The sequence below is a fragment of the Dermochelys coriacea genome, chromosome 2 (genome assembly GCF_009764565.3).
Source record: "Dermochelys coriacea isolate rDerCor1 chromosome 2, rDerCor1.pri.v4, whole genome shotgun sequence".
NCBI classification, from domain to species: domain Eukaryota; kingdom Metazoa; phylum Chordata; order Testudines; family Dermochelyidae; genus Dermochelys; species Dermochelys coriacea.
Window position 1 is genome coordinate 50,554,086 of NC_050069.1, and position 12,954 is coordinate 50,567,039.

A 12,954-nucleotide genomic window follows, 5' to 3' on the forward strand; every position below is an offset into this window, starting at 1 on the left:
TAAGGTGAGGGAGATATGATAAAAGTGTTCTTAAACCTAACAATCTATTGGATATGTATGTAAAAGAAGGACAGGACATTATAAAATAAGGAGTTGAATGACAGTATATACAGAATAAAAGAGACAGAAAAACCACACTTTGGTCAAGACTTTCAAAAATGGGTGCTAGCATTATGTTCCTGATATATTTTGATGAAAGTTGTTGGGAGCTTAGCACTTTTGAAAATCAGGCCACTTTTTAAAGTGTCTAAGTAAGAACTTAGGGATAGGATTTTCAAAGATGCCTAAGGATTTAAGTGTCCAACTCCCATTATATTGAATACTTAAAATTTTTAGGACATTTTGAAAATCCACACCTCAGACCCTAACTTTAGGCACTCATTGTTGAAAATCTTGGTCTTTGTATAGACAGAAAAAAATACTCTCCTGCTGCCATCTTACTGAATCAGAGCAGCCAGCCACTGCTCTGTTGTGGCTTCCTTCTCCTAATTTCCACCAACAAATGAGACACACTAAACATTCAGTTTTCCTGTCTATACACTCTAGCTATTGAGCTTGCAGAGTTATTTGCTCTACCAAATAGATCCAGCTTTATAGAAGCTTTCAAATAAGTATTAGTTATTAGGGACACAATTTGCAGCAATCCATAGTACTAAAACACAACATTTATCACTTGTAGAGTTTGAGTTTCCAACCTGAGCCCATAGCTGAGATTGACAAGCGTGACATCGATTCTTGGTTGAAAGACTAAAGTAAAAACACCTCCTTCTCTCTTATACTATTTGGATTTAAAGTGAATCTAAAGAACTTATGCAAAAGGGAATACAAACTGTGCACAACCATTGGGATATAAAACCACAAGGCAATCTTTTACCCTCAATTTCTCTTTTCTGTTTTCAAATATTAAAAATTTCAGGATATTGGTAACAAGAACACTAGCGAAATTTGCAAGGTGAATTTATCCCCTGAGCTTTTACTCGTTAGTCAGTGAATAAATTCAGTAAAAACACTGAATTCAGATTCTAACATGTATCATTCCTCAAAAGGAATAGCTTCAAGTCTTTAGAATATCCTTCTGAATGGCAATGTAAGTTCATGAAAAAAAATTAAAATTAAAAAATTGCAACCGAATGTACATGCACTCTCTTTTCTTCTCTTTTCTTTCTTTTCTTAATAACAAAGTTATGTCCCAATCCTCATCCCAGCATGGAGCCAAGAGACACCTCTTTGTACTGGACAGTTCTGCACGGACGCACACTTTTTGAAGTGCTTGGAGGAGAGGAAGGTGATCAGGAACAGTCAACATGGATTCACCAAGGGAAAGTCATGCCTGACCAACCTGATTGCCTTCTTTGATGAGATAACTGGCTCTGTGGAAAACAGTGGACGTGATATATCTGGACGTTAGCAACGCTTTTGAAACAGTCTCCTACAGTATTCTTGCCAGCAAGTTAAAAAACTATGGATTGGATGAATGGATTATAAAGTGGATAGAAAGCTGGCTAGATTGTCAGGCTCAATGGGTAGTGATCAATGGCTCGATGTCTAGTTGGAAGCTGGTATCAAGTGGAGTGTCCCAGGGGTCAGTCCTGGGGCCGGTTTTGTTCAACATCTTTATTAATGATCTGGATGATGGGATGGATTGCACCCTCAGCAAGTTCGCAGATGACACTAAGCTCGGGGGAGAGGTAGATATGCTGGAGGGTAGGGATAGGGTCCAGAGTGACCTAGACAAATTGGAGAATTGGGCCAAAAGAAATCTGATGAGCTTCAGCAAAGACAAGTGCAGAGTCCTGCACTTAGGACGGAAGAATCCCATGCATCGCTACAGAGTAGGGACCGACTGACTACACAGCAGTTCTGCAGAAAAGGACCTGAAGATTACAGTGGATGAGAAATTGGATATGAGTAAGCAGTGTGCCCTTGTTACCAAGAAGGCTAACAGCTTATTGGGCTGCGTTGGTAGGAGCACCGCCATCGAGGGAAGAGATTATTTTCCTCTATTCGGCACTGGTGAGGCCACATCTGGAGTATTGTGTCCAGTTTAGGGTCCCCCACTACAGATAGGATGTAGACAAATTGGAGAGAGTCCAGTCGAGAGCAACAAAAATGATCAGAGGGCTGAGGCACATGACTTACGAGTAGAGGCTGAGGGAACTGGGCTTGTTTAGTCTGCAGAAGAGATAGTGAGGAGGGATTTGATAGAAGCCTTCAACTATCTGAAGGGGGGGGGTTCCGAAGAGGATGGAGCTCAGCTGTTCTCAGTGGTGGCAGATGACAGAACAAGGAGCAATGATCTCAAGTTGCAGTGGGGAAGGTCTAGGTTAGATATTAGGAAACACTGTTTCACTAGGAGGGTGATTAAGCACTGGAATGGGTTACCAAGGGAAGTGGTGGATTCTCCATCCTTAGGGGTTTTTAAGGCCCGGTTTGACAAAGCCCTGGCTGGGATGATTTAGTTGGTATTGGTCCCGCTTTGAGCAGGGGGTTGGACTAGATGACCTCCTGAGGTCTCTTCCAGTCCTAATCTTTTATGATTCTATGAAGGAAAGGATTTGTCTCATCAAACCACAGAACAGCAATGGAACCATTCTGCAGATCCTTTGTGTAGACTCCAAGAATCTTTCTCCCCTCCCACCTTCCTGGTGGAAGGAATGGAGAGCAAGGGGACAGGATCTGCACCTAAGTGTTTTAAAACATTTAAAAATTATTGGGCCAGATTGTAGTATTAGTTATATCTATGTAAATCCAGAATAATTCCACTGAATTTAATGGAAAATCGGGATCACTGTATCCATTTCTACTCTCTTATCAAGAGAACTCTGTGAAGGGTATTCATTGCAGTACTTCGGGAGATATAATAGTATGATTCAATATGAATCAACATTCTCTTTGAGCTGATTTATATTTAAATGAGTACATTACAATCCTTTTAGCAAAAGTGCAAATTGGTTCTCAAAGTCCAGTGACATATGGCTTGTTTTGCATAGTAATGGGTTTTATATAAAAGCTCCCTGAAGTGGGGGATATGCCATCTCAACTCATTTCCGTAGACCAGTGATTCATTTGGGTGCTGTACAACTACATATTCTCTGAATATATCACCAACTTTTATCTAATTTGCTTAAAATTTTAATGAGACAAGGTGGGTGAGTTAATATCTTTTATTGGATCAATTTCTGTTGGTGAGAGAGAGACAAGCCTTTGAGCTTACACAGAGCTCTTTATCAGGTCTGGAAAATGAACTCAGAATGTCACAGATAAATACAAGGTGGAACAGATTGTTTAGCATAAGTAGTTAACACATATTTCAAGGTACCATTCAAGGTGAAGCTGTATGTTAATACCTCTCCAGTCATGGAGTGTGGGATGGGGATGGGGAATGTTCTTGAGAGAGTTTCATGGATGTGTGGTGGTTGTTGATTCCATGCACGGTATCATCCAACAATTACAATCCATACTAGATGGAAACAACATCCTGAAAGAAATCTTTCCTGAACCCCCTCTTCTGGCCTTCAATTAACCCCTCAACCTCTCCAAGCTCATCATCAGAAGCAAGCTCCCCACAAACCAGGACATACCAACTGAAAGCGGCACCAGACACTGCCAGAACAACAGATGCAAAATCTGTAGACATATCTTCACTTTTACAATGATCAACATCCCCATGACACACCTTTCAAGATCAAGATCCATGATTCCTACACATGAGGTACCTCATCCAGAGCATTAAATGCCCCAATTATAAGTATGTAGGTGAAATGAGACTATCACTATGCTCTTGAATGAACTCACACAGAAAAATGATAAAAGACAAAAACCATATCACCTTTGGGTGAACGCTTCTGACAAAATGATGACTCTATATCTAACCTCTCAGTCCTCATTCTCAAAGGAAACCTGTGCAACACCTTCAAAAGATGACCCTGGGAGCATAAATTCATAACTTTGCTAGATACTAAAAATCATGGACTGAATGGAGACACTGGATTTATGGCTTATTAAAACAATCTATAACCCACTTAAGACCCCCCTCTCCAAACTTCCTCCCGTTCCCTTATTCCTATATGACTGAAGAGGGGTTAACCGGTCATTTCACTTGAATGTTTCCTGGAAATGTGTTATTTACTTATGCTAAATAATCTGTTCTACTTTGTATTTAACACCATGACACTCTGAGTCACTCTGAGTACATTCCCAGAACTGAAGAAGAGCTTTGAAAGCTTTGTCTCTCTCACCCAAAGAAGTAGGTCCAATAAAAGATATTACCTCACCCACCTTGTCTCTCTACTATCCTGGAACCAACATGGTTACAGCACCACTGCATACTTTAAATTTTAATGTAAACCATAATTAATGCATATTGTGCACACTTCCCCTATAAAGATATATCAAGCTCTATATTTACTGTCTGTCATAGATTTGAAAAAGAACCTAATTTTTATGGGCCAAATTATGGATCTACACCAGCTAAGGAACTAACCCTATATGTTGGGTTGTTTGTGATTGATTATAACTAGCTTCTAATTAATAAAGACTGTGATGTACACACAATATACAGCTGGGTTGTTGTGATGTGTAAGGAATTAGCTAAGAAAGTACCATTGGCGTTGATAGGAATTATGTGGCTAATTTTCAGTGCAGCATCATGAAAATATGACTAACTTTCTAATGACATTTCATTACTACACTAACAGTGTAACACATAGATCATTAAACTGCAAGCTTTTGTAAATTTAAAGGCTTGTCTCAAACTGGGAGTAAGCTGATTCAGAACTAGAACATTCCCTTTTTTACACTGGTGCAGCAGGTCTATATTGAGGATTTGCATGGCGTAACTACCTCAGTGTAGCTATACTGAGGCAATATTTTCTAACCGAGACAAAAGGTAAATTACTTTTGCATGTTCAAGAATGTATTTGTCACTCTAAAAATTCTTTTCTATAATGCATCTTTGGTTCCTGAAGAGCTAGTTGGAAAACGTTTTTTTTGGGGTTTTTTTGCTACTATACTATAGAACACGTATTCTTGAAATTATTTTGGTGAAAGATATTAAAATCTTATTTCATCAGTCCAAATTGTGGTTTAATTTACCTTCATTCTGACCCTACACTATGTAGCAAAATGTCTGTAAAGCTTTTATTTTCTCTCTGTTTTATCAGTTTGAGTGATAACTATGCCCTGGTTTAATTAATCTCTTAATGAGCTGTCTGTGGCTAAAAATCATTTTCACCTACCTGCTTCAGCCTTCTGCTGTTTTTCAATCTTCTCCAGTCTCCCTAGCAAGGAGTCAATTTTTGTTTTGATTTGGGTTAATTCCTTCTTGATTGTTTGCAACTCATCTGATTTTACTGAGGAAGGAAAAGAAAAAAGGCAGAAAACATGAAAGAAACAACAATTTCACCCCAAAGACGCATCTGAATATATTCTGTCCCTTTCCTGGTAAACATAGCTCAAAGTATGCTTCCTAATATCACTCACTACACTCTGATTTCTTTCAGTTCTTTTGGTGAATGAGCATTTAAAACTAATTTTTTCACTTACAAATGTGGAATCCTAGTAGAATGCATGGTACTAAATTTTCAGTGACAGCAGATCATGTAGGGGGTGTAGCTCAGTAATAAATGTTTGCAACAAAACAGTTAAGGCTATATCAGATTCAATCTTGGTAAATGCAAGTCATATTCAGTGACAATAAACCTATGATGTGACGTAGATTCAAATGCAGGGAATGATTCAAACATGACAGGCAATTTACAATTTAGTAATGGTATTTTACAGTGCAATTTTCTAATAATAAATAAATAATAATAATAATAGAGTGTCCCTCCACTGCAGTAGGTATTTTCAACAAGACTAAATAGTAACAAATGCTGGAGCAGCCAAGGACACAATGTTTTGTCCCAATCAACAGCTTTATCGCAAAAGAAGGTATTGCGTATTATTGCTTGTTAAAACCTTCAATACATAGTAACTTCTCGTACTTTTCCCCGCTGCAGATAAAATACAAAAATACTATTTTTGTGATCATGTCTAGGGATTGGCAAGTCAATTCCAATAAATTAAGATTTCAAGTGACGTTCCAAAGTGTTTGCTGTAATTTATTTTTCATTTATGTGCACCCTTGTATGCCCTGCTTCCAGCTGGGTTTGTAAGAAGAAGTACTGATCTAACAGGAAGGACTGTTCATGGAGGTATTCTGGCTTCATCAGAAACAGGAAGTATTGGAGACCTAATAAACAAATCTATTCCCATGAAATTTCCAGCCCATTTTTGTAGACTGAGGAGAAGCTCCAAACCATGGGTTCAGTTGTCCCCCTCCTGTAGGAAGAAATTATATGGGATCTCTACAAAGGTCTCATTCTTCCATGCCACCATTAGATCTCTGGTGACCTATCCCCTCCTTTGCCACATAGCTCCGAAGGAGTCATATTGTTAAGGCTTCTGGGGGCAAAAGGGGGTCCTTAACCCAAAGAGTGAGGAGGTGGTAGTTCAAAGCAGTTCTAGTTGTAATATTGTTATAATTGGGCTGTATTACCCTTCCACCCTTAACTCCGTGGGACTGGAGGAAATATGATGTGCATCTGTCTGACCCTGTCACAGATAGATTCTGGACCACTGGAAAGCTTGTTGTGGGTCTGGGTATTGGTTACTTATCTGATCTAAACCTCTGAGCCTTCTGAGCTTTGTTCAGTTAAATCCCGATAACAAGGATAGAATATAGCATATTACTATTACGATAGAGGCTTCAGCAGCCTCTGTGGCCTTGTTTTAATCTAGGGGTTTTCAGGCCATGCTATTCAGCCAGCTGAAAATACAGCAGTTACCCCCAGAGTGGTCCTTCCTATTATTCTGCAGCATTTTTCACACGGCTTAAAACATTCCTCCCCAAAAATGGGTCTTGGGTTTACCCAATACCCAAATGTTGTAACAAAATGTTAAGGTTCTGACAACTTGTATGAGCAAATGCTATTGCTTCCCTTGAGGGAGAAGGGGCATGTTTCTATTAATAGTGGACTGAAGAAGCAGTATGTATTCCAAGGTGATATGGTGTGAATTTTCCCAACAGGGAATGCTGTGTATCTGCCGCAGCCAGCTGGAGATGGACCTAACATGACCAAGCAGCAGTTTTGAAGTGCTCCCTCATTGGGAAGTGGCAGGCTTGACAAACCTAAGAATGAAAAAGTCAAAATAGACATAACAAGAAACCCATGATATTTAGTTCCAATCTAAAAGATGCACATAATCTGTCCCCATTGTGCAGTGGGGAGGTTGGTGCAGGATGAAAGGGCATGCACAGGGGGCCAACACTCAACCCATGCCACAGAACTCAGCTCCACAGGGGCTCCCTGTGTACTCACAGGTTTGGGAGGAAGAATGTGGTGGGAGGCGGGCACGGACAACTCTGTGAATCTAGCAGTAAAACTCTGAAGTTGCAATAGTAACCATGGATGAGCCCTACTGCTACTTGTTGCCTTCAGTGGGAAAACTCCTTCCCCATAGCCTTACAGACTCCCTGGTGCCAAACCCAATTTCTCAAACTTTGCCTGAGGCAATGGGGCTGAATCTAAATGTTCCATTACCACAGCACTCATTTCAGGTCAATATTCAACAAAAAAGGACAAGATAATAGAAAAAGACAAAGGTCACATTTTTCAAATGCGCAACAAAAGCAACCTTTGCCATACAACCACTCATGCGTGTGTGGGTGGGGAAAAGGGAGACAGGTGTTTGATTTGCATGGACTTCTGATTTGCAGGGATTTGTGCAGGCCTTTGATTGTCTGACCCTGGTCATTAAATTCTGCTCTCAGTTACATTTCACTAGTGTCTACCTGAAATAATTCCCTAGAAGCTGATGGAATTACGGTATTATAAAAACTGGTGTGAGAGAACAACAGGCTAAGTGTTCATATATAGAAGAAAATGTAATGCATTAAAGCATTACAATAAGATTTATGTGTTACAGCGGTCATAGACTGCTTTTTAAACTCTCCAATAAAACGTCCCATCTTTCTGATTTTTTTCTAATAAGGTCTCATCCAATCAACAAAGTTTTTTACAAACATAAGATACTGGGGTAACAATTACATATTTTCAAACATATTTATCTGTTTTCAAATACGAGGATAAAAAATAATGGAATAGCTTATTTGGTTTTATATTAGTGTGTGCTTGTGCAAAACACTATTAAAACAGTTCCTTTCCTCTGCAATGAGGAAAAGTGCTCTCCAGTATTTATTTTTCCTCATAAAAATGTGGAGGTATAAGTGACAGCCTGCACTCAGCTCAAAACAGAGAATTAAGGTGGATGTCGATTACATATTTAGAAATGCAAGTGCTATTGTTGAATTGCCCAATATTTGGAAAACATTGTCTACCATAACTACAAATTGATTCACCTGCAAAATATGATTCAGATTTCTTTGTATAGAAATATGTCATATTTTTATATAACTCCCCTCCAGGTTAGTATAAAACATTTTATCTTATTACAATACTTTAGACTTCAGTGCAAAAATGGGTTAGCTGATGAAGCCAAACATAAACTATATAGTCCAAATGAATTCATCCATTTAAAGGTATAGCTTGATATATGAGGTCTCTTCTTAAATACCTACTATCCATTCATAAACACAGAGAGAAATCAGTTTAGTATTTTCTGCCTGTTTGGAATTTTAGAAAAAAGAAATACCATACTTGAAAAGCTTCTGAATCTATTTTTCCATCAGAAAAAAAGTTTGCCATTTAGTGTCAATAGAACAATTTCCATCTGCTGCTTCATATTGTTATACATGCAACACTACCAGTTATGTGGTCCATTTTATGAGCACCTTCTTGCTAATATGGAACAATTTTAAATCAAAAGGCTAGAAAAAGAAAAGAGAAAATATGGTCAATTAAATTTAGATCAAATATATTCAGAAAAGGATGCAAATTCACTAAGCTTATTTGGTGTTAGAAGAGCAATCTGGGAGCTCAGACTTCTAATACTTGCTAGAGAAGAATTCACTGTTTCCATTATTTTTGCACATACAGCGACTAATGGACAAGGCAGCCCCTTGTGGGGAGTATAGGAATTTGTGTTTATGACAATTACATCATTTATTTATAATGTTACTACTGCATTCCATGAGTCCACAATAAAATTCTCTATACGGTTCACTGTATTCAGAACCAGCCCCAAACCAGACCTAATCCAAACTTCTCTAAATACCAGAGAGGGGTTCTTTTAAGCCTTGATGTAAAGCCACGCCTACTGTTATTGGTATGGACCTGTGTGATGCGTCGTATAAACCACACATTGGAACTGAAAGGGTTAAGGAGCAGTTCTGGGTGCAGGTGACTCCACACCCCTGCACCTGAAGAGCCTGCTCTAGCTGGAGGAGGAGCTTCAAAGGGAGCCAGACAGCTCAGAAGGGGACAGGCAGGGAAGGAGGACAGACCTATCCTGACAGTACCTGAACAGGAGTACTGCAGAAGCCTTCACTGTCAGGAAGAGGGTACCAGCTTGAAGGCTCAGTCATTTTCTTTTGCTTTCTTATGTTGGCCTTTAACACTTTGTTGGGAGGGAAATGGTAGGAAGCATCCCAGGGAAGCAGCCTTGAGGCTCTCCAGGATGCTTGATACTGTTGCCTCTCACAGGGCCTTGATTGGGAGAGCATAGGCTCCTCTACCACCCACTGACGATACATTAACCACCCTTCCACAATGCACCCTCAGGAGTAAGGAGATGGTTGAGACCCTGAAAGCCCTGAGGCGAGGAGAAGCTACATACAGAGATCAGGAGATGAACTTAAGACTCTCATTGTCGGGAGGATGTGGGCCTCTAAATGTTTTTTTGATCTCTGTTACCCTGGAAGAGGACATTCTGAATTGGTGACCTGGCTGGAAGGCTGAGTCACTGCCTACCAAGATGCAGGCCATCACAGTGTTGGAGTGGTTGCTGGCAAGAGGTACTGGAGTCAGGGGAAAGTAGAAGCCCAGTGGCCTAACTGCTAGATTATACTACCAGTAAGCCCAGCCCCTGAAAGAGCCTATTTTTTGGTTCCAGTTCTAGTATGGATGAAATCTTGCAAGAATTGTTTTTCCGGTGAGATTTCTTCTCAATATGGTAAAAGTTGATTAGGGCAGCTGATTTCATGAGATTTCTGCTATTATGTGATGAACCCTCACAAGAACAGCCAACATGATTTTGACATAATAGATTCTACACCTTAGCCCTGACTTTGAATTAAAAAAAATCAAGCAAAAAAATGATGTTGCTCACTGATAGAGAGACTTGCAACTTAAATAATAATAAAATAAATATATATTACAATTAGAAATAACAACTAATTAATTCAAGAAGGGTGGATTAAATGACAAGAACTAATAGCAATAAAGCAATGAATTGCTTTATCCTACATGTCAATCTAACACAATTTTTCTGTACAGTGGAAAAGAAGCAACAGAACAAACACATTCTCTGATTTCAAACTTGAAGCCCCAAGGGAACTGCCTGGATATTTTCCTGATAAAACACCTTACAATAAACTGATTACATTCCTGACTACAGCATTTGCTCAAGAAACTCCCTGAAAAAGCACAAGAACAAATCCGCACAGACACACCCCTAGAACCCCGACCTGGGGTATTCTATCTGCTACCCAAGATCCATAAACCTGGAAATCCTGGACGCCCCATCATCTCAGGCATTGGCACCCTGACAGCAGGATTGTCTGGCTATGTAGACTCCCTCCTCAGGCCCTTCGTTACCAGCACTCCCAGCTATCTTCGAGACACCACTGACTTCCTGAGGAAACTACAGTCCATTGGTGATCTTCCTAAAAACACCATCCTAGCCACTATGGATGTAGAAGCCCTCTACACCAACATTCCACACAAAGATGGACTACAAGCCGTCAGGAACAGTATCTCCGATACTGTCACGGCTAACCTGGTGGCTGAACTTTGTGACTTTGTCCTCACCCATAACTGTTTCACATTTGGGGACAATGTATACCTTCAAATCAGCGGCACTGCGATGGGTACCCGCATGGCCCCACAGTATGCCAACATTTTTATGGCTGACTTAGAACAACGCTTCCTCAGCTCTCGTCCCCTAATGCCCCTACTCTACTTGCGCTACATTGATGACATCTTCATCATCTGGACCCATGGAAAAGAAGCCCTTGAGGAATTCCACCAGGATTTCAACAATTTCCATCCCACCATCAACCTCAGCCTGGACCAGTCCACACAAGAGATCCACTTCCTGGACACTACGGTGCTAATAAGCGATGGTCACATAAACACCACCCTATATCGGAAACCTACTGACCGCTATTCCTACCAACATGCCTCTAGCTTTCATCCAGATCATACCACACGATCCATTGTCTACAGCCAAGCTCTACGATATAACCGCATTTGCTCCAACCCCTCAGACAGAGACAAACACCTACAAGATCTCTATCATGCATTCCTACAACTACAATACCCACCTGCTGAAGTGAAGAAACAGATTGACAGAGCCAAAAGAGTACCCAGAAGTCACCTACTACAGGGCAGACCCAACAAAGAAAATAACAGAACGCCACTAGCCATCACCTTCAGCCCCCAACTAAAACCTCTTCAACGCATCATCAAGGATCTACAACCTATCCTGAAGGACGACCCATCACTCTCACAGATCTTGGGAGACAGGCCAGTCCTTGCTTGCAGACAGCCCCCCAATCTGAAGCAAATACTCACCAGCAACCACACACCACACAACAGAACCACTAACCCAGGAACCTATCCTTGCAACAAAGCCCGTTGCCAACTCTGTCCACATATCTATTCAGGGGATACCATCATAGGGCCTAATCACATCAGCCACACTATCAGAGGCTCGTTCACCTGCGCATCTACCAATGTGATATATGCCATTATGTGCCAGCAATGCCCCTCTGCCATGTATATTGGCCAAACTGGACAGTCTCTACGTAAAAGAATGAATGGACACAAATAAGACGTCAAGAACTATAACATTCAAAAACCAGTTGGAGAACACTTCAATCTCTCTGGTCACTCGATTACAGACCTAAGAGTGGCTATCCTTCAACAAAAAAGCTTCAAAAACAGACTCCAACGAGAGACTGCTGAATTGGAATTAATTTGCAAACTGGATACAATTAACTTAGGCTTGAATAGAGACTGGGAATGGATAAGTCATTACACAAAGTAAAACTATTTCCCCATGTTATTTCTCCCCCCCACCCCACCCCCCACTGTTCCTCTGATATTCTTGTTAACTGCTGGAATTAGCCTACCTTGCTTGTCACCATGAAAGGTTTTCCTCCTTTCCCCCCCCTGCTGCTGGTGATGGCTTATCTTAAGTGATCACTCTCCTTACAGTGTGTATGATTAAACCCATTGTTTCATGTTCTCTGTGTGTGTGTATATATAAATCTCTCCTCTGTTTTTTCCACCAAATGCATCCGATGAAGTGAGCTGTAGCTCACGAAAGCTTATGCTCTAATAAATTTGTTAGTCTCTAAGGTGCCACAAGTACTGCTTTTCTTATTCCTGACCAAGTCAACAAAATAACGTCTCCATCTTTATGATGTGCTGGTTGGACCTGTAAAAAAGGGAAGTAATTCTAAGGGAAAATCAAGCGTGAAAGTCTATATACTGTATACCTGTCTCCTTTTAAAAAACTTTTGATTTCACCTGTTTATTTTCATGTGTGCTGCATGCAAAAAGAATATTTTTCTGTAATTTATTCAAGCATGTGAAAGGGATTTTGCAACTGTAATTCATATGCAACTGTGAGAGTTTGAAAATCTAATTCAGGGTTGCAGAAATGTGGCCTTAGTACTTTTAATAAAGCAGCCTACTGGTCTCTTCAAGATTAAGGGCCCAATCCAAAGTTCATTCAAATCACTAGGAGCCCTTTTACTGACTTTTGTGGGATTTGGATCATGGCCTA

The 12,954-nt window shown here is 40.3% G+C and overlaps 1 protein-coding gene across 14 annotated transcripts in view; it reads right to left on the reverse strand.

Annotated features, from left to right (window-relative positions):
- RALYL (RALY RNA binding protein like) overlaps positions 1-12,954 on the reverse strand; it is a 629,175-nt gene that overhangs the window by 25,093 nt on the left and 591,128 nt on the right. For all 14 annotated transcript variants that reach the window (XM_038392746.2, XM_043507667.1, XM_043507669.1 and 11 more), the window contains one exon: positions 5,238-5,351. In XM_038392746.2, coding sequence (XP_038248674.1) covers positions 5,238-5,351 — 114 coding nt within the window. The remainder of the gene's footprint in view (positions 1-5,237; positions 5,352-12,954) is intronic.